Raw genomic sequence first — 20273 nt, forward strand, 5'->3', positions numbered from 1 at the left:
TCGTTAATATCACGACAACAAACGTAGCGAAAACAATCCCTGCAGGCGTAGGAATGAGAGGCGGCTGACTCTGATACAAAAGTGGTGGCCACGAGGTAGGGATAGCCGTTGCGCGACGCTAACGCGCTATATTTAGGCCCCGCAATAACAGCAGCAGCATCGAATCGAACAGGGTGTTTGTACGAAAGACGGCATGGCCGAGTCGTTTTCACTGGACAATGCCCCCCATGTGCGTTGGAAGCGAGAGCAGATCCACTATGGCATTCTCCTGAGTCAAGGGCCTGCGCTGAACGGCCGGTCGGAACAGGATGCTGCAGAGCCAGAGGCACGGCATCTTCGGTCCCCGTGTGGACCTTGTGGGGATTGAATTAGGCATCAGTGACGTACAGGATCGGTGTATCGGTGAGACGATAATGTCTTTGTCATTGTCAGAATGGAGTAACATCGGCGTCGTCGCAAGTAAGCAAGCGAACAAAAGGTAAGGGTCCGGTAGCGGTAGCGGAGCGCGTCGAACATCACCACCGTCGATCGGTGTCATGACACCGAGGCATAATTCTTTTCGGGCAAGGCTTCGCAAAAGCTGCCTTGAAGAATTGTATCGTGTGTTTGTACACAGACGGCAGACCAGGGCAGAGCGGCGCATGGCTACCTATGCTATGCTATGCGAGAGTAATGGCGACTGTTGGGGCTGGCCTGTTCATTGGGCTAGACACGCAATTGAAGCAGTCTGCAGGCTTGTCTAGGACAAGCGGCTGAACAGCGCATACGACGACATACGGCTTCGTCGGCGATGCCGGCTTCTATTCCATCACGCACTTTTCCATCATCAGGCCATACTCGTACACTTTTTCTTCCCAAACAAGCCAAACTCTAATGATCCCTACTCCGCTCGCATATTGCTCGCTCTGTTTCCCACCAACGGCCGTTGAAACCCACACATCGTTTTTCTAAGCGACGTCGTTTTGGGGTGGTGCGCTGACCGCATTTGGTTCGATGAGCACTCTATTCTATATGACCCGAAGCGCCGGGTGGGAGGATCCCAGAACGGCTGAATCCCGTCTGCAAGATGATGTGTGCGAACTCTGCGTTGAATATGGGCGGGGCGAAAGAGGAAAGGTCGGATGACGGATGCGGCTCTTCCGTTCAAAAAGAGTTTGGAGCGTCGTTGCAAAGAGGTGGCATACGTCCGTAAGCGATGAGGGAAGTGCTGAGTTTGGCCCGAGGTGTGCAGTGATGTGCGTCGCGTGCAGCTGGGGCGCGTGGGCGTCTGGATCATCATGCCATGCTATGCTATGCTGGAGGCAGGCTGAGTGCTGCATCTAACCGCCGCCGATGAGGTGAGTATTGCAGGTGCATTTGTAGCAGGCTTTTAGGCCGCGGTGCTATTTGCATGGGGAGAACCTGTTCGGAGTTGGCAACGCTCGTGGGGGTGGGCGAGAGGAATGGGTGATGAGTTGTTCTAACCAACTTTCATGTGCGTTGGGTGGGAGGGTGTGTGTAGGGCTGCGCGGAGTCACTGTAGAATGAGATGTAGACAACAATAATGTGAAAGAGAACGATGTGATCGTGAGGTAGTTCTCACTTCTCTAATCACATACTTTGATTTTTCGCGTTCAAGAAAAAACGCACCAAAGTACTTCCAACGACAACACTACGAATCTTGACAATGCATCCCCAGTTCCCTCAGAAGCTCATGATACTTCTCCCTATCAATCCTGTCCTCTTTCGAAGCAACCTTCTGCCCCTCCCCATCGTCCCATTTACCCTCACCACCACTCTTCCAACGCCTCAATTCAATCACCTCACCTTCCAGCCCCCCCTCCCACTGCACATTACACCCCTCACCCCTCTCCTGCAGTCTACACAACGCACATCTCCATCCCAACTGTGTTCTCGCGCCCCCAATCCCCGACATAACCCACAAGTAGCAGTCGGGATGGTAAACCCGACAGGTTAGTCCTCTCCGCACACATGCCACGCAAGGCTTAGATGCCGGGATACCGTATTTGCCGTTGATCAAGCACTGGTGTACACGCCTGTGTATTGCTTTCTCCAGGCTGCGTTTCTGCGCGGGCGTGACGTTGGCGAACTTGTCTCCGACGTGGTCTTGTTTGATGCGATCGAAGTCGGATAGCCAGGTCGTGTATGTAGCATTTGGTGAGAGGCGTGGGATGCTGTGGTTGAACTTGCTGCTGAGCTGACTAGCATGAACATACTGACCGCTGCGGGGATGAAGATGAGGTTGAGATGTCGTGAAGGGATAATCTTCATCCACCGTATCGCTCAGTGAATGATCGTCGGTCTTTGACCCCATGTCCACCTCCCTCTCCACTCCCAAGCAGCCTATACTCGTACCAGGCGACGACACATCACGCTTCTCCTCCCTCCCTCTAGCCTTCTTCTCCGAAAAATGCGGTATCAGCCGCAGACTACCATCCTGCAACAGCTTCTGGACAAAGTACGAGCCCTTGTCCCAGAGGTTTGGCTTCGCTCTTGCCTCGCATCGGTCATGGCCTTGGAAGTGGAAGTGGACGTTCTGACGGTCTTTATCGACATGTAGAGATTCGAATGCTTTTTTCTCTAGGTCCTGTGGTTGTTGGTTGTTACTTGTGGACTTTGGAAGGTGTAGGTGCGGGTCATGATATACGTTGTAGGACTTGCAAGGACCTAGTGAGACCCAGGTGTAGTTTTCAGTATCGGTTGTGTCGTCGTGCTCGCTGCGCAGTTCGATGGGTGGGGCCTCCATTATTTGACTATGTTCAGTTGAGTGTTATGATGAGGAGACACTGCGTCGTTAAGGGTGCAGAAGTGTAACTGAGAATTTGCAGGTGAATCAAGGCATCGATAACAAAAAAACGCTGGATCCTCAGACTGACTTTCACTGAGAGAAAGATGAGCGGATCCACGACCGTTCCTTTCCGATCATTCACTCTCATATAGGAGTCTTGGCGGACTGAAGTACAATGAAGAGAATGAACCACAATATTCTTGCCTGTCAGTATGATACATGTATAGAAAGTCTTAAAGATCATATATACTGCTCAGTTCCGACTCATCAATCCCTATTCCTGCAGTGAGGAAAACTAAAACTATATACCCCTATCATTCCCCCTTGTACACTTTTTACATGCATCACAAGACATGCTCATTCACTGTAGAACTTCTGATCCACTGGATCATGCGATACAAGTAAATTTCTCAGGCAAAAAGCGAGCAAACTCACAGAGCCTATTCATCGCAAACTCTCGGCACATAACCCACGTCTCTACACTTGTTTAGAACCACCCCTTGGTATCACACTCAACACTACCCGCACCCTCCCATCCCTACAAAACGCCATCACACACCAAAGAAACAGACACACACCAGTCACTAACCAACCCAAAAACGCTGTAAAACACTCACCAGACACCTCAACGCCCATTCACTCTAAACCTAACCTCCATCCCAAACCCAGCATAACAACATCCAAGCCAGCAAGCTGTATATCACAGTCAACGTAAGTACACCCTCCTCAACCCCCGCGCCCAATCCAGATCAGACAAGCATCGCGTAGAATGCTGAACACGACATCCACCCTCCCCACCCAGCCCAGAATCTTGATGTACTAGTCCATTAAATTGGATATAGTGGTTCGACTTGTCACTCACAGTTCTTTTTCTCAGAAGCCATACGTCTTCCTTTTTTCGTTTGTTCTTGATAGCGTGGTGTGTGTGTGTGTGTGTGTGTTTCTACTTTCTCCTCAAGCAGTGGAAGTGAGTTCCTGAGTGGATTTTTTTCTCTGGCTTGTCCTTGCTGCAAGCTACTAAGGAACGAGTAGTCAGTCATAAGTTCCTCACCGTCTTTATTCATTAAGAGGTAGATGGTGATTGATATAGCCGTGCAGGCTGGCAAGTAGATGTGAATACATCGCCCTCTAGTATATAGACAAGGATCTGGAGCTTGCTGTAGCACGTTCACTTTCCAGCTCTATGCATAAACGCTTATGCACTGGTTATGGAACCAATGGCCCATAAGGTGTCACTTATCATACGCCTGATATCCTTCATCCAGGAACCTGAAGTACTATACCTGGTTGTGTATATATTATATGACTACATGTCAGTCCATTCCGCCCCTCTGCTACCCGCCAAAAATATATCTCCCCATCGTCTGTATCAACAAAAAGGCAGTATCGTCCCAGCACAAAAAACCAATACTCACTCCTACGCAGCCTCCTTCAACCGCGTTCTTTCTTGTCGTTATTAGTAAAGTCCAGCCGCCCAGCAGAGCCAGCAGAGGATACCGTATCTCAGAGTAGAACGTTGCGTATATGCGTAAGTAAGACAGGAAGCTGAGAAATGAGATAAGCAGTAGAGTATAATCGTGCAGAGATGGATGGGGGGATAGTGATAGCGATAGCTGGCTACGGAGCGGGACTGCTTGGTGGATGGGAGGATGGTGTATGTGTGGACGACATGGAGGGTGGAAACAGAGCAGTGAGCGTGGAAAGTTAATCGGGACTTTCATTCATGAGGCGGGGGGCATGTATAGTACAAATGGATGGGGAGGGACACCGTGGATGATGAAAGATAAAGGCGGGATTGTCGCTCTTGAACTGAATTGCGTCTATAATAGCGAGTCACTCCAAACAAGCAAGACAGATCTAAATACAAAATATTCATTCCCTCATACCCATCCCATTCCACCACCCCATCCACACCCCCCACCTACGCCTCCCCAGTCCCCATATCAAACAGCAAAAACTCCGCCGGTTTCTTCCCCACGCTCTCAATCTCCAAACTCTCGGGCCCACTAACACCATCAACATACGCGCCATCCCCCTCACCGAGCAGCGTATCCCCAACCCTAATCTGCGCCCCATCCTTCCCCTGCTTCCTCCCACCCATAACAACATGAACAAAGATCTTCCTCAACCCCTGCGCAACAACCTCATGCCTCACCTTCTTCCCCGGCGACAGAATCGACGCATCCATACTAAGATCGGCATGGAGACCAATCGCCTCCGTGCCGTTCCCCAGCCGCTCCGTACTCTCCATAATACGCACAAGAGCGTCCTTCTTCTGCTCATCGCTAAACTTCTTCGTCTCGTACCGCGGCGCAAGACCGCGCTTATTCGGCTTAGCCCAGATCTGCAAAAAGTGGCACTCAGCGCTGCGATCGCGGTTATACTCGCTGTGGCGGATCCCCGTGCCGGCACTTGTAAACTGGACTTCGCCGCGCTTGAGGTTCTCCAGGTTACCCATGCTGTCCTTGTGCTCGAGCACGCCGTTGACAATGTACGAGAAGATGAGGAACTCGGCGTGTGAGTGTGCGCCGAAGCCCGTGGCGGGCTTGACGCGGTCTTCGTTTATGACGCGCAGGGGCCCGTAGGACTCGTGGCGTGGGTCGTAGTAGGATGCGAAGGAGAAGGTGTGGTAGGTGTAGAGCCAGTCGTGGTCGGCGTGGCCGCGGGCCGACCAGGGCCGCTTGGTGATGGTCATGGATGTTGTGGACATTGTGCGGGAGGTGGGTTTGGTGAGGAAGGTGGAGAAGGCTGTGCGGAGAGGGGTGAAGAGGGCCAGGGTGATTGCGAGGAGGGCGACGAGGGCTGTGAGGGTTTTTGTTGTGGTGAGGGCTGGTTGGTGTTGTTCAGGCGCTGTGTCTGGCATTTCAAAGGAGGGGTTTGTGATGGGGACTGCGTGGTGTCGCTTTATACATGTTAGCTGGAGGCGGTGTTAGTGCGGCCATGATGAAGACGCTTTGCGCATTACACTAGCATTGGCAATGGTGAATAAGTAAGGCGTTGCAGACGTCGTCGGGCTTACAGATCAATGACGAAGCCGCCTTAGCGGGGCAGCGGGATGCGTGATTGGTCTGATGCGCTCTACTCCGAATACTGTCCAGATACGGCCATGGATTTGCGAACCACTGCTCCCAAGCATACTACAACAAAATATCCAAGTCTTGGGGTAAATACATCGACCATGGCCCTCAAGTCCTTCAACGCCGCCACCTTCCTCGAAACCTGGTCCGACGAGAAATACTCCCCGCTCCACAGCGGCAAGACATTCGCACAATGCATACGTGAAGCCTTCGACATCCCCGCGTCAGACACATACATCTACCGCGCGCAAGCAGAAACAACCCTAGACGTCACACAGCGCGCAATCGCGGGGAAGCGAGCCCACGGCCTACACGCATGGTACCACGACGATGAGGGGAAGCCCGTAAGTCGCACAACCCTCCCACCCATACCCATTCGCAAACTAACACCCAAAAAGACAGACCCTCCCCACCCCACTACCCCCGAAATAACCGCCTACACAGCCCTCTTCCTCCCATCCGTCTCCCTCCCCAAAGCCCTCACAAGCCTGCGCGCAAACGCAAAGTCGCAAACCCTGCGCGCCCCAATCTCCACCCACCTCCTCACCCGCTACCACGCTTCCTCAACCCCCGGGCTCCTCCCCTCAAAGAAACCCCGCTCGCACAAAAACCCCTACCTCACCCTCTGGACCTACACCTGCCACGAGCTAGAATGGGCCGGCCCCCTCCCCTCAACAACACACACACGAACATCGCACCACATCCTGCCCATCCTGTACCACCACTTCGGCTGCGTCGTCCCGTCGTACGCAGCACTGCACGTCCTCGCGCGCCTGGCACAACCCGCGCGCCCATCGAAAGAGAGTGTGCGGCCTATCCTAGACATTGGAAGCGGAACGGGGTACTGGACGTTCCTACTGCGCAACCTCGGGGCAGAGAGCGGGATGAAAGCACTCGACGTGCGGGCCGTGGATAGCGGGGTATCGGAGTACAGGGTGATGTGGATCGGGGATACGATTCGAGCCGACGGGATGGGGTATTTGCGCGACAACGGGGGCGGGAGGGGGTGTGTGTTGTTGCTTGTGTATCCGCAGGCGACGGGGGGGTTTACGGAGAGTGTGCTCAGGGCGTATGAGGGCGATACGGTGGTTGTTGCGGGGACGCAGAATGGGAATGGGTTTACGGGGTTTCGGGATGTGGGGGTTGATGAGTGGGTGGGGAGGGAGATGGGTGCGTTTGAACTGGTGTTGAGGATGCCGTTGCCGAGTTTTGCGGGGAAGGATGAGGCGCTTTTTGTGTTCCAGCGGAGGAAGACATGAACCATTTAACAGACAGCCATGGGGTAGATAAAAACAAGTGTCTTTAACATATTCGTTGAATTTATATCATCCATCATGCCTCATCATCTATTTTCAAGGCCAAGACCAAGCGTACAACAACAAGATCCCTACCACTTAGCTTCCTTCCTCACCAAAAACTCATTCAGCACCGCAACAACCTTCTCCAAGCTAGCCAGCCACTCCTCCAGCTGCCCCTGCGTCTTCGCCTCATCCCCACCCAACTTCGCGTAAAAATCCTTGCGGTACGGCGTCGCGCTCATCGCCGCGCTGAACAGCGGCTTGACGACAAACGAGTGGTGCGGCTTAAGCGTGTTGCCGTAGGCGTCGCGGAACGAGTCGGCCAGCTCCTTGGACGGGTTGGACAGGTTGTGGCGGAGGGCTTGGGCTGTGAAGTCTAGGCCGCTATTGTGGTGTTAGTGCTGGACTGGAATAGTAGGATGGTGGAGAGGGAGGGGGGGAAAGTACCGGTTCAACCACACCAGTCCCTCAGCAGCGACGTGTTTCTTCTCCTTCAGCTCGTTGACAACAAGCTCCTGTAGGGTTTCCGACAGCGCGGGGGCGGCGAGTTGGCGGTCGCGGATTTTCTGGCCGGGGAGTTAGCACATATGCATATCCGTCTTCATGTCACAACGTACCTTGATGTTGGTGGTCATGTCGCTCTTGACGGGCTTGAACGCCGCAGAACCAAGAACATCTATCCCCCATAATCAGCGCAGTTCCACACCTCATCCAAGACGGCACAAGCTCACCGAACAGCGTGATCAGACTCTCAGCCGCTTCGAGGAACTCGGTCGTCGCGATGGCATTGTCCTTGCTCGCGTCGACGGGCACGTCGTTGAAGCTCTTCTTGAGGTTGTCGAAGAAAGTCGCCATATTGAGCACAATCTATACGAGGAAAAGTAGAGGGAGAGGGAGGGATCTGAGAGGAATTGTATGTAAGTTGGGTTAAAGAAACAATTGCAGAAGAGAGAGAAAGAAGCTGTTATTTACCTTCCTGGATGGACGCGAATACAGAGGTGGTCTGGTCTCAGGCGGTGTGGAATGCACGCAACGTGGAGCTGCTGGTGGGGCTTGCGGAAGCGGGGCTCTTCCGGACCTCCCTCTCTGTGCCTTCTGGGCTGCACAGGACCAGGGTCCACGCAGGAGCGAGGAAGGGAAGGAGGGAGCTACGGGCGCACATGCTGGTTTGTTTGCAGGGTGGTGTATATGCGGGATTACGACGCGCATGTTGTGCATCTACTGGATAATTACCTTATGAATGTATGCTCTTCTATCATCGTCGAGGCAGACAGCACAATACGCGTTGTTTCGACTCCACGATGAATCCAGATGCGAACTCCGGAGCTTAGAAATGCGTCCGAACACCTCTCTCTCAATGCGGGGTTGGACGTCATCCAGCTACAGGGAGCTATATAAGACGCGCGCAGGACATCCCTCACGAAACCAATTGTAGCCTCCAAGATGCCGTCAACCGTCCACTGCAACGGAAAAGTGCACCGCATCGTCTGCATCCCCGGCGACGGCATCGGCGTCGACATAACAGACGCCGCCATCAAAGTGCTCACCACGCTCTCCAAGACACTGGGCGGCTTCGAATTCGACTTCACAACCCTCGACTGGAGCAGCAAGAACTATGTGCAGCGCGGCTGGTACATGCCGCCGGACGGGCTGGCCCAGCTCAAGAGATACGACGCCATTTACTTCGGCGCCGTGGGCTGGCCCGACGTGCCCGACCACATCTCGCTGTGGGGATTGATCCTGCCGATCCGCAAGACGCTGAACCAGTACGTCAATGTGCGGCCTACGCGTATCTTGGAGGGCACGAAGAGTCCACTCGCCGACTGCAAGAGGGAGGATCTCGACTGGATGATTATCCGCGAGAACAGCGAGGGCGAGTACTCGGGCCAAGGCGGGACGTCGCACGAGGGCTCGCCGCACACGATAGCGACGGAGATCAGCATCTTCACGCGCGCAGGCACAGAGCGCATCATGCGCTTCGCGTTTGACACGGCGCGGTCGCGCCCGAGGAAGAAGTTGACTATGGTGACGAAGAGCAATGCGCAGCGCCACGGCATGGTGCTGTGGGACACGATCTTCTACGAGGTCGCCAAGGAGTACGAGGATGTTGAGATCGATAAGATGCTTGTTGATGCCATGACGGTGCGCATGGTGCTCAACCCGAAGAGTCTGGATACCATTGTGGCGACGAATCTGCATGCGGATATCTTGTCGGATCTTGCTGCTGCGCTGTCGGGCAGTATTGGTATTGCCCCGAGTTCGAACTTGGATCCTACGAGGGCGAATCCAAGCATGTTCGAGCCGATTCATGGGTCGGCACCGGATATCGCAGGGAAGGGAATTGCGAACCCAGTGGGTGCGTTTTGGTCTGCCGCGGAGATGGTGCGGTGGGTGGGCGAGGAGAAAGCAGCCGATGCGCTGATGAAGGCAGTGGAGAATGTTACTGCACGGGGAACCAAGACAAAAGATCTCGGTGGTAGCGAAGGGACAGAAGGCGTGACAGACGCTGTGTGCGCAGAGATCGAGACGCTATTTGGCAGCTCTTAGAGGTGTTAGCATATACAATACAATGAACAGCCCAGAACAAGACATACACATACCATGACATCCGCCAAACAACGCCTCACTCCAAAAACACATCAGGCACCACCGCCTCCCCCTTCCTCTCCACAACCCTACTCGCCCCCTTCCCATTCCTCCCCCTCTCATCACCCATCACCCTAACATCAAACCACCCCCTCCAAACCGCCACCGCCCTCCCCTCAACAACCCCCCTACTAACCGGCCCAAAATCCCTACTATCAAAGCTCCTCCGCCAATTATCCCCCTCAACCCACACATGCCCATACGGCACGACAATCTTACCCTGCTCCCTCCCCCACGCCACCGAATCACGATCCTCATCCGGCAGCCCATCCATCCCGCCCTGCAACCTCTTCCCCTGCTCCTCCAGCGCATACCCACGCTTCGGATACACCGTGTCGCCTTGCAGAGCGACGACGCGCTTGATGCCGACTTGCTCGGGGTTGTGCGGCTTCCAGAATGTGACGACGTCGCCGCGCTCGAGGCCGCGCTTGCTGCTCCACGCTTCGCTGTAGGGCCGCACGAATACCCAGTCTTCGTCTCCTGTCTCGTTTGCGTCGGGACTCAGCGTCGGCGCCATGCTGCTCCCTCGCACATGGTCGAGGCGGATGTGGTGGTCGCGGATCCATAGGAGGAGACAGAGGCCGGATAGCCCGTTGACGGTGTATGCGAGGCGGCGCGCCGTGGGGGATTGGTACCAGGGCCGACGTGGAGGGGTAGTGGAGTGCGATGGCTGTGGTGGTGGAGCTGTGGGAGCGCGTAGTGTGGGTTTGGCGACTGGAGAAGGTGTGAGGTTTGGCTTCGCGGGACGGACCGACTTGGTAGGTATTGGGATACGGAGAGGAGGTTTGGGAGGCATATCGAGATTGGCGCGTGCAATTGTTCAAGTCGCGAGACAGTTCAGAAGCTTGACGCGGGCTAGTGTCACGTGTGACTAGATCAATCAGATAAGATGCGGAGATCTCACGGCTGTCCAACCTCATTCGCAGCTTCACAGTATCTTGCCTATTACGTGCACGTGCAGACAATAGTTACCAATTCGAGAGGTATCAAATAATAGCAGACAGATGTTATCTACAATGACTGTTCCGTGTCCACAAATATACAATCGCTACCATCCCAGAACTTCAGATGCTCATCAGTCAATAAACGTAATCTACTTCTTCAGTGCCTTGATGACCGCATCCGCGTACTCGAAGGTCTTGGACTTGCCGCCGAGATCGCCGGTGATGGTCTGTGGATGAATTAGCAAAATGGCATGACAAGGTGTGAGCAGAAAAACATACCTTGCCCTCGGCAAGAACCTTGAAAATGGCCTGCTCGATGTTGGCGGCCTCTGCGGTGAGACCCATGTGTCGCAACATCATGATGGAGCTGAGAAGGAGCGCGGTAGGGTTGGCGAGCTGCTTGCCAGCAATGTCGGGCGCGGAACCGTGGACAGCCTCGAAGATGGAGCACTTGTCACCAATGTTTCCGGAAGGAGTCAGACCAAGACCGCCAATGAGACCAGCGCACATGTCGGACAGAATGTCTCCGTACAAGTTGGGCATGACGAGCACCTTGTCGTTGTATGGGATGGGGTCAGTGACCATCTTCAGGCACGTGTTGTCGAGCAGCTCGGCGTCAAAGTCAATGTCGGGGAACTCCTTGGAGATCTCGCGGGCCGTGCTGAGGAAGAGACCGTCAGACATCTTCATGATGGTGGCCTTGTGCACGGCGCGGACCTTCTTCCTGCCAATCTCACGGGCGTGCTGGAAGGCGTAGCGCAGGACGCGCTCCGAGGCCTCGCGGGTGATGAGCTTGATGCTCTGCACAACGCCGTCGACCACGACGTGCTCGATGCCCGAGTACTCGCCCTCGGTGTTCTCGCGGATCAGGACCGTGTCGACGTCATCGTAGGGTGTCTTGAAGCCCTGGATGGAGCGGCACGGGCGCAGGTTGGCGAAGAGGTTGAAGGTACGGCGCAGCGTCAGGTTGAGCGAGACGTGGCCCTTGCCGATAGGCGTCGCGAGCGGGCCCTTGAGGGCGACGAGGTTGCGGGTGACGCTGGCGATGGCCTCGTCGGGGATGACCGTCTTGCCGTCGGCGTTGAGGCGCGGGGTCACGTCGACCGACTCCCACTTGATGGGCACGTTGGCGGCCGAGTAGATGTCCTTGACCGACTGCGCGATCTCGGGCCCGATGCCGTCACCCTCGATGAGCGTCACCATGTACTTGCCGTCGCTGCCCTTGGTGCCGTGGAACTTGGCGACCTCGGTGGCATAGCTGCGGAAGGAAGCCTGTGCGTCACGTTAGAGCGGCGTCCCATCAGCGGCTCCATCCAGGGCCGACGGGCTCCAGCGACGCAATCGCCGGCTGGGGGTGCTATCCGAGGCGGGCCTCACCTGTGCGAGTGCGGGCGCCCAGCGCGAGCTACCGTTGGCCTGGCGGAGGCATTGCCGCGCGGGGGAGGCGAAGGATCGAGCAGCCAGCATCTTGACAGTGTGTGAGGGTCCTGCTACTCAATGGCAGATGTAGAAATGGGCAGTCGAGGCCGGAGTGGTGGTGCGCAAAGCTCGGAGATCTGAAAAACACAGCTCCGCCCACCTTGCGTCGCGTGCCAAGCCTCCTTCCTCTTCAGTCCTAGTCTTCCTGACGTCTGGGTGGCAGTAGGGCTGAAGGATCCAAGCAGTCGTATCGTGACTTGCAGGATCGAGCTTGTTTGTCCAAACCTTATTCTGTTCTGTCGAACCTGTAAAGTGGGTGCGGGGTAATTTGACAGAAGCTTCACGTCTTCGAAGCAGCAGATCGTGGTGTTGCGATTGGGTCAATATTGCCAACAACCGTCGTTAGTCCAAGTATGATAGGAATGGATTGGTTTAAGATAAAATGTGTAAACGCCATTCAGATGTTCAACATGGCCTAAGGAGGAACGACCTGTTGTGAGACCTATTTCTGTACGTATTTCGAGAGCAGGATACAAGGCTACTACAATTCCCATTCCAATTATATATGATCAGATACTACAACTGACTATGTATCATCGATGGTAGAAGCCTAAAATATCGTTGAAGCATACGTCATATAACCCCGATATACTAACGTTGAGATGTTTCGTGGTTGCAGGGCTGAAGGGTCAGATTGAGATATTAGTGTAGCTTAATGCACTCTTCAATATCGAGATGCTAGTCTTGTACAACCTCGACTATGTCAAACCTACAGACAACTACTGTCTAATCAGTTCGCCTAATGTAGCGATAGCTTCGATTTACAGCCATTCGATGTGCCTTGCTGCTACGGACTTGACCTGAGTGAACTATCGTGGATGTGGATCCACGTTAATAAACCGCCAGATATAGACAATCCGAATATTGAATATAAATGGGCTGAGAAGCGAAGACGTATAAGCTTCAATCTCGCTGTGCGAAGACTGATGTTAGACTCAGAGCGTATTCCATTCATCTTCCTGTGCGAGGATGTAATCGAGAGAAATACGTAGACTTGAGATGGGCAATGAAACTGCGTAGAGGAGAAGAATTGTGGCATTGCCTGTTGGTCATTTGGAGCAGAGAAGCAAGAGTGTCATCGAGAAAGGGCAAGGTTAGAAACGTCTAGGAGGGCTCGTCTATGTGCACTTCACCAGGCTACGAAACTGCCGTCACGCTTGTGTTGACACGCTATCTGAAAAATGTGATCGATCAACGCGTCGAGGTCACCCGAAGACGTGGCAATTACGATCATGATGAAAAAGTCCGTCACGACAATTGAGGAGTGCATGTCGAGCTGCAACTATACCATACCTAGCCACGAACTCGAATAAGCTCTCCAGAGTATGTGGTCTGCAAACCCGTCTGAAGAAAGAAGTAGAGGATTCGAGAAGCACAAACCGTCAAACGCCCATTGAAGAGGCAAACTCGTAAAGCGATCGTAGAAGGTCATCGTCATAGTCTTCTTACGTGAGGTGAGATCAGGGGGTCCGGCAAATCGGCCTCAGTTTGATTGTCTGTGCAACCATCGCAGAGCCGCTTCATCCAGCTGCTTCCACGAATCTGATGGTGTTCCTGGCCAACTGCATCATCAAATGCCATGTTTACGTGCTCTTTCCATCATTGCTTTAATTTCCTCGGTAGAATTTTCCTTGGTCGCGCCCATGCCTGAAGGTAGGCATCCCGCATGCTTAAGATGAGACGCTGCGAGACAGACGTGAGATATGACCTCATCAATATCACATCATTCAGATCACCCTACAGGCATGTTGTGTTGTCCTGACGCGACTGTGGCTAGCAGTCCCGATTTGAGGTGGATCTTCAGCCGCGCCTTGTTCGAAAAAACGCTGACTGTTTCAGGAAGCATCGGTCGCCTAATGACTGTTCCGGGCTCGAAATAGCAAATCCCGCCGTGCAAAGCCCCAACGTGAGTGTAGTATGATAGCACACACTGCCCGTATTGCTAGTTAAAAAAAGGGTTCACTGTTTAGTGCTTGTGCTAAGTTTGGGGGCTTTGCAAAGGTAAGCGTGGCTTGGTTCACGGGCATGTTTGCCGCAAGACGCGCGTCGGGCCTAATTGGAAGGCACGCAACGGTCGAACTCGCTCGACTGGGGCTGTAACCATCGTCATAGCCAAGGAGCAGGGGGAAGGATCTGTAAACCGATCCCCCAGACCCAGGCTGAAAGCATTTCTCCATAAAAAGCCTCGCGGAGAAGTAATACTGCCAATCACAGCCGGGCTTCGAGGTACCAAATTACCGCAACCGGCTTGGTGCAGCTGCTTTTCCTAGATCGTGGCGGTGTCGACCAGTCGGCTTCCACTTACGTATGTGAAAGAGAAGGCGGTGCACGGTGACTAGCGCGTGGCCAGGGTCTTTTGTTTGTTGCTGGGCCAGTGCTCCTGCAGAGTATAAGACAGCATCTTCTGCCCTGGTGTCTCTCATTCTCCACCACTACAACAAACTCAATCAACTACATTCAACTTTTAATACCAACTCTTCCAAACCTCCCCAAACTTCAACAACCATCAACATGCGTTTCTCCGTCCTCGCCACTGTCGCCGTCGCCGGCCTTGCCAACGCTCAGCTCCAGTCTCTTGCGTCTTCGCTCCGTGGCGATGTTACCTCCCTCATCGGCTCGGCTGGTGGTGATGTCACCTCAGCCGCTGCCTCGTTGACCTCCGCTGCTGGCTCTGCTCTCGCCTCCGTCACCGGCTCCGCTGGTGCTGGTCTCAGCTCGGTTCTGTCATCCGTCGAGGGTGCCCAGTCGTCCCTGCTTAGCAGCATTAACAGTGAGGCTGCTTCCGCCACCGGCTCGCGTGGCGCGCAGTTGAGCTCCGTTGGTGCTTCGTTGTCCTCCGCTCTTTCATCCAGGACCGCCAGCGCTGCCTCCGCCGCCTCGTCCGCCGCCGCCTCCGCTGCTGGTGCCCCCTACGACAGCGTGCCCGCCATGGGTGCCATCGCTGGTGGTCTCCTCGCCGTTGCCGGTCTCTTGTAGATGTGTTCTACCTCTCGACCTTTCACTACTCTCGATAATCGGAAAGTTGTCTACTGCAACAATCGCTTCTTCAAAATTATACCACTATCAGCCTCGAGCTGACTTCACTTCGTCTCATTGAGGCATGGGCTAGGACAAAGGATCAGGGCATTTGGCGGTGTTAATGGATATGTCTACGGCCATTCCCACGCCGTTGGAATACATAGTCTCAATAAAATATATTGAAACATGACACATTAACTTTCTTCTCAATGTGTTCTTCCTGATAATCATGCTCCTTTGCCTTCACAATTCGACTGAACAACTTTGCCTAATCTTATTTTTCAATTGTTAACATTCTTGCATAAACTGACACAACTCCCCTACTGAATCATCAATGCGATTCAGCTCAGCCACCGCTCGATATCATTGGCCCATCGCACACCAAGCAATTATTGCCGTCTTCCCGTGCGGACAAAAAGTTCCATCTTCAGACTGACGTCAGGGCGCGTAACCCCATCGGGCAGAGCGTCGCTAATTTTACTCCGATCTGCGACGCGCCACTTCGGTTCCTGCCACCCGCCAAGTCTCCTCGTCTGCGTGTGTGGATATTGCCAATACGTTGTCGTGTCATGCATGCAGGGTGACAACAATGCAGTGTGTAGGAGATGGGGGTTATGCGAACTGACTGTGTTTAGGGGTTAGAATTGTGGTTTGTTGGGAGGGGAGATGGTTTAGGGTATGTTGTTGTTTGTAAAGTGGGTAATGAGATTTCTAATGTGGAGTTGTATTTGGATGCGAAGTTTAGAGTGTTCTGCTTGAGGGATGTGTCGGTGGAGTGTAACTGTAGCACTATTTGCGCAGAATGTATATAATGTCTAGTGTAGTTTGTTGGCGATAAGCCTAATATGTGCAGTCTGTATATATGTACGTGTATGGATCGCATGCATCGCCAGCCTCATGGCTACGATGCATCCAACCCGTCGTCTCTTTCGCTACTTTCTTGCAATCAACTCTCTTTCATATTTCTCTACATTTTCTATATTCTATTGTAGACGAAACCTCCAGTGTAAAGATGATGGATTTGTGCATTCCGTTGTTTGAAAGTATCTGAATCATGTATGTTTTCACGTTCTGCTGAGGGAAATGGGTCGCTGTTTTCATACGCTTCTCGTCTAAGAATATTTGCTGTACGCACCAAGAGTTTTTCAAATAATTCCAAGACGAAAGTGCTTCCGTCGCTGGAGCGTCAACAATGAGATGCCAGAGACAGGCACAACGGCTCTAGCCTGACTCCGTTAGCGTTTCAAGCCACGTGAGATGGCGTTCCGGAGAAAGCGGGAGCGTGTCCATCGAACGCCTCCTCAGCCTGCTCGTTCCATCGTCATCATCAGCATCGGTATCAACATATCATATAGACAAACAGTGCATAGGGCCCTAATTTACCCGCGTCATCATACAAACCTTTTGTGACTCGGCCGTGTTGCGCCAGCCACACGCGACGTGTGTCGCGTTCTTCATGTCAGGAACCGGGAATGTCGTCCGGTGATTTATATGACCCGGATCAGAGTGCTGTCGATACTCGTTTAGTGAAGCCTTGGAACGTAGCGTTTAGGGTGAGTTAGAGCGGTGACATGTTCCTTGTTGTGTTACAAGAGGACGTGTGTGAAACCCTTGTTCATGGATTACACTAACCAATCATTAGGCACAGCGTGATGTAGGATTGAACATTCCCATCGACTTTCGTACTGGACCCACAGTCTCCTTGAGCCCGGCTTGCTTCTACAACAATCAGTACGAACATAATGCGTTTCAGAAATGCTTTTCGAATCTTCTCGCTGTCGGCTTCACGAGATTCACTGTAGATGTCTACTGGGATCCACTTCAATCAGTATGGAGTCTATGTCCAGTTGAATTGCCTCCACTAGACAATGAAGTAACTGAGACTATATCCATAGTGTCAGGGCCAACGCTCACAATGTCGACGGATACATTCGATGCGAACATTCCGTTGTCCACTGCTCTTCCGCCTAGGGACATCTTAGAATTCGAGCGGCGTCAAGATGGGCCAGGTTCAACATCAGTCGCCACACCAGTGGATGCATCATCAACTGCGACGTCTTCAGGACTGTCATCAGCTGGTCCAACAACATCCTCGCTTTCTACAGCTGCGCCAGCCAACCCAACTATCGTCAGCTTTCCTACCACTGATGGCCCACCCTTGATGCAGATCGGTAGCTACAACTGCACTGCGATGATGACATTGGGCTTTCTCACTGGACTGCTCGAAAACTTCTTGGATGTCACGTCTACTACAACTGATACCGCAATCACACTATTGACTCTGAATGTTCATGCTGCATCCTCATGGCAGGATCCAAACGCTCCCGCATCACAACTGTCTCAAAATCAACTCCCGGAATCCGGCGATCTGCTTAGCGACGTCATGAAGGGAAATCTTACGGACGAAACATACACCCCATCCATTCTTAGATCACAACGTGAAAACCTCAATGAGTCCTGGTTCGACGTGGACTGGGAGAATCGCCCCAGACAAGGATACTACAACTTCTCGAAAGATGCTAATGATAACCTCTACACGGTCAATGGGTGGCCGTCAGAAGTATACATCGAGTTCCAGGAGCAGTACAGGCTTGTCGTCAGTTATGGCACTATCGACCCACAGATGCGACTGTATAACATCGGGACTGATTTGGACTTCATCTTTCCACCAGGAACAATCTCAAATTACCAAAACGTTTCCTTTGAGACGGCAGGACAGTTGTCATCGGGCTGCCTATTCGCGGCTTCGGAAACTACAGTAACTCCAGAATCGAATTCCTCTTGGGCCATCTCTACTGCACCATCACTCGATATAGGTGCAACTCCCAACCTCCTGGTACCTATTCCCTCCATCGCCAACCTCACCTCCTGCGGCATCACTGCGTTACTCAACGAAACTCTGGCCAACACGACAGCCGACAAGAATCCCCTACCGTACGCTGCGTATCTACACTCCACACAATGGTCCTGGGCCCCAGGCGAACCACTGAACGCCACATCCAGCGGATCTGGCTCCACCGGAAACCGCTGCGCAATCATGACAATATCTCCCTTCCCCGGACGATGGCATGCGACTGACTGCAATAGCCGTCATCAGGTAGCGTGTCACGACCCAACACAGCCATACCACTGGGAGATATCCTCTGGAGATTCCGAATACGAAGCCGCCGAGACGCTCTGCCGCGCACCCCTAACATTCGACGTGCCACACACTGCGCTCGAAAACGCACATCTCCTCGCAGCTATGCGCAGTCGGCGCGAAGGGACCGACGAGCCGGTCTACATCGATATCAATAGCCTTGATGTGGCGGATTGCTGGGTCATCGGTCTCAACAGCACGTGTCCGTATATACAGTCCATCGACACGAATCGAACGAGGATCGTGGTTGTTCCGACGGTTGCGGCGGTCATTATCTTCGTGCTGGCGGCACTGACGTTCTTCATCAAGTGTGCGTCTAATAGAAGGAAAAGTAAGAGGGGTAGGAAAAGGAGGATGGTTGGCGGCTGGGAGTATGAAGGTGTGCCCAGTTGAGAGGAGGGAAAGTTATGTCAGGCCGCATCACGACGCAGCGTATCAAGGATTGCAGGAGTGGACATGCATTGAATACAGGTCTTGTCAGGGTATAGATCCAAAGTTTTTCTGCCTCGTACAAGATATTGTTCGCCTCTCGTTTACTTTCCGTTCACGTGCTTCTCCTTCACAAACACCAGGAGAGAGTTGAAAGGGTCTTTGGCCGGGTCCGTGGTGGTCGAGGTTCTTGTACGTTTGACACCATTGACACCATTTACCTGCTTAACCACCAGCTTCTCCACGACCGGCAATCTCTCTGGAGTCTTGTTCTTCTCCTCCTCCTCTTCCTCCATTCTGTGCTCCCCTTCCGCATGACTTTCTTTTCCGCCCAGTTGCTTCCCTATCTCCAGGTCGCGCTGCAACTCGACCTTCCTCGCGTCTTCAAAGCCCTCAGCCCTACCCTGTATCCTTCCAGCAGCGAAGCCTTCCACCTCGCCAACCATCCTTCCCCTTATCTCTCCCTCTTTCAGCCCATCTGCTTTTCCATCGTCTAGTCCACGCTGATACGCCTCGTGCCGTGCTTGTTCGAGGAGCTCTTCGAAGCACACAGACTGGAGTTCGGTCTGCGTTGTTTGCGAGTTTGTGTGCAGAGGCACTGTCGTTTGCGTACCTAACTCTATTCTCAGCATTCCACACAGCTGGACATCAACTCCTCTCTATCCCTACCTTCATCCCGAGAGACGTTAAGTTCATTGAGGGCGTTACGAAGCGTGTCGCAAATCAGCTCGCCCACGGAAAGCTGGCCGGTCAGTGTCATGTTACGTTTATCCTCGCTCGTACTTACCTTTACCTGCTCCGTCTGCACCGCACTCGTTTCCGTACGCTCCCGTTGTAAACGCGTCAAGAACTCCTCGAGCGAGATGCGTTCTTTGTCGACCTCGTTCGCTGTGCGAGTAACTTGGAGAAGACCTTGCAAGCGCTCGGACAGGTTCGAAGTGTCGCCATCACGAGGGACGGTGTCAGCGTCTGAGGTGTCTCTACGGGCCGTCTCGTACATGCGTGAGAACGCATGGGAATCGTATTGGACTAAATCCATGCGATGCGGTGTACGAGTACCAGCGGTGACTGTACTTGTGCGTGACGAGCCGTCGAGGACGTGACGAAAGGCGGCAAGAGAATATAGACAAAATCTACTGCGTAAGGTGTTTTTGTCAAGGGTCCATGGCGGTGTGAAGGCGGCTTTCCTTCACCCCTGATATGGGACGGCGGTGAGCGGGCGGCTTTGCGAAGGGATTTGTTTGTGCAGTGAGATAAGACGATGACTTGGGAAGAACTGGCGAGAAGATGCTCACCAACCTTTTACTATAGATTTCGTGTCTGGCTGGACATGGAATGCGTGCTTTGAGTAGAGAAGGCGCATCATACTGAGAATGGAAAGATCGTGGGTAGTTGCAGGTAGGAACCCACAAACGAAGCAACACTAAGTACATCAATCTGATGATTGAATCTAAT

At 53.2% G+C, this 20273-nt stretch overlaps 11 protein-coding genes across 11 annotated transcripts; 4 read left to right on the top strand and 7 right to left on the bottom strand.

Annotated features, from left to right (window-relative positions):
• Positions 1 to 36: 36 nt before the first annotated feature.
• Positions 37 to 761, bottom strand: P153DRAFT_53913 (uncharacterized protein). The gene has a single exon (XM_033673267.1). The coding sequence runs from the start codon at positions 641 to 643 to the stop codon at positions 209 to 211; it is 435 nt and encodes a 144-aa protein (XP_033522096.1). The 5' UTR covers positions 644 to 761; the 3' UTR covers positions 37 to 208.
• An 890-nt stretch (positions 762 to 1651) lies between these two features.
• Positions 1652 to 2746, bottom strand: P153DRAFT_358557 (uncharacterized protein; the record flags this gene model as incomplete). The annotated part of the gene is made up of 1 exon (XM_033666811.1): positions 1652 to 2746. The coding sequence occupies one exon, from the start codon at positions 2744 to 2746 to the stop codon at positions 1652 to 1654; it is 1095 nt and encodes a 364-aa protein (XP_033522097.1).
• Positions 2747 to 4709: 1963 nt separating this feature from the next.
• P153DRAFT_294803 (RmlC-like cupin) lies at positions 4710 to 5498 on the bottom strand (the record flags this gene model as incomplete). Its single annotated transcript, XM_033663978.1, has 1 exon — positions 4710 to 5498. The coding sequence occupies one exon, from the start codon at positions 5496 to 5498 to the stop codon at positions 4710 to 4712; it is 789 nt and encodes a 262-aa protein (XP_033522098.1).
• A 404-nt stretch (positions 5499 to 5902) lies between these two features.
• P153DRAFT_344006 (uncharacterized protein) lies at positions 5903 to 7203 on the top strand. The gene is made up of 2 exons (XM_033666032.1): positions 5903 to 6209; positions 6264 to 7203. Exons 1-2 carry the CDS (start codon positions 5967 to 5969, stop codon positions 7122 to 7124), a joined length of 1104 nt encoding a protein of 367 aa, XP_033522099.1. The 5' UTR covers positions 5903 to 5966; the 3' UTR covers positions 7125 to 7203.
• A 49-nt stretch (positions 7204 to 7252) lies between these two features.
• Positions 7253 to 8018, bottom strand: P153DRAFT_387442 (glycolipid transfer protein-like protein HET-C2; the record flags this gene model as incomplete). Its single annotated transcript, XM_033670647.1, has 4 exons — positions 7253 to 7547; positions 7611 to 7729; positions 7781 to 7839; positions 7895 to 8018. The coding sequence occupies 4 exons, from the start codon at positions 8016 to 8018 to the stop codon at positions 7253 to 7255; spliced, it is 597 nt and encodes a 198-aa protein (XP_033522100.1).
• A 588-nt stretch (positions 8019 to 8606) lies between these two features.
• On the top strand, positions 8607 to 9710 carry P153DRAFT_358561 (tartrate dehydrogenase/decarboxylase; the record flags this gene model as incomplete). The annotated part of the gene is made up of 1 exon (XM_033666812.1): positions 8607 to 9710. One exon carries the CDS (start codon positions 8607 to 8609, stop codon positions 9708 to 9710), a length of 1104 nt encoding a protein of 367 aa, XP_033522101.1.
• A 76-nt stretch (positions 9711 to 9786) lies between these two features.
• On the bottom strand, positions 9787 to 10425 carry P153DRAFT_267157 (LexA/Signal peptidase; the record flags this gene model as incomplete). The annotated part of the gene is made up of 1 exon (XM_033662876.1): positions 9787 to 10425. A coding segment is annotated over one exon (639 nt), but the record flags the coding sequence as incomplete, so codon positions are not given.
• A 364-nt stretch (positions 10426 to 10789) lies between these two features.
• P153DRAFT_368276 (uncharacterized protein) lies at positions 10790 to 12285 on the bottom strand. Its single transcript, XM_033668474.1, has 3 exons — positions 12131 to 12285; positions 11033 to 12025; positions 10790 to 10980 (listed from the first exon to the last, which is right to left on the bottom strand). Exons 1-3 carry the CDS (start codon positions 12218 to 12220, stop codon positions 10903 to 10905), a joined length of 1161 nt encoding a protein of 386 aa, XP_033522103.1. The 5' UTR covers positions 12221 to 12285; the 3' UTR covers positions 10790 to 10902.
• Positions 12286 to 14448: 2163 nt separating this feature from the next.
• Positions 14449 to 15545, top strand: P153DRAFT_54117 (uncharacterized protein). The gene has a single exon (XM_033673268.1). It carries the CDS (start codon positions 14744 to 14746, stop codon positions 15206 to 15208), a length of 465 nt encoding a protein of 154 aa, XP_033522104.1. The 5' UTR covers positions 14449 to 14743; the 3' UTR covers positions 15209 to 15545.
• A 1023-nt stretch (positions 15546 to 16568) lies between these two features.
• Positions 16569 to 18941, top strand: P153DRAFT_344018 (lectin C-type domain-containing protein). The gene is made up of 2 exons (XM_033666033.1): positions 16569 to 16803; positions 16893 to 18941. The coding sequence occupies exons 1-2, from the start codon at positions 16723 to 16725 to the stop codon at positions 18780 to 18782; spliced, it is 1971 nt and encodes a 656-aa protein (XP_033522105.1). The 5' UTR covers positions 16569 to 16722; the 3' UTR covers positions 18783 to 18941.
• Positions 18923 to 19880, bottom strand: P153DRAFT_398298 (uncharacterized protein; the record flags this gene model as incomplete). The annotated part of the gene is made up of 3 exons (XM_033671630.1): positions 19606 to 19880; positions 19488 to 19560; positions 18923 to 19431 (listed from the first exon to the last, which is right to left on the bottom strand). The coding sequence occupies exons 1-3, from the start codon at positions 19855 to 19857 to the stop codon at positions 18923 to 18925; spliced, it is 834 nt and encodes a 277-aa protein (XP_033522106.1). The 5' UTR covers positions 19858 to 19880.
• Positions 19881 to 20273: the final 393 nt, after the last annotated feature.

This window comes from Dothidotthia symphoricarpi (assembly GCF_010015815.1).
Source record: "Dothidotthia symphoricarpi CBS 119687 unplaced genomic scaffold P153scaffold_14, whole genome shotgun sequence".
In the NCBI taxonomy this organism is placed as follows: Eukaryota; Fungi; Ascomycota; class Dothideomycetes; order Pleosporales; family Dothidotthiaceae; genus Dothidotthia; species Dothidotthia symphoricarpi.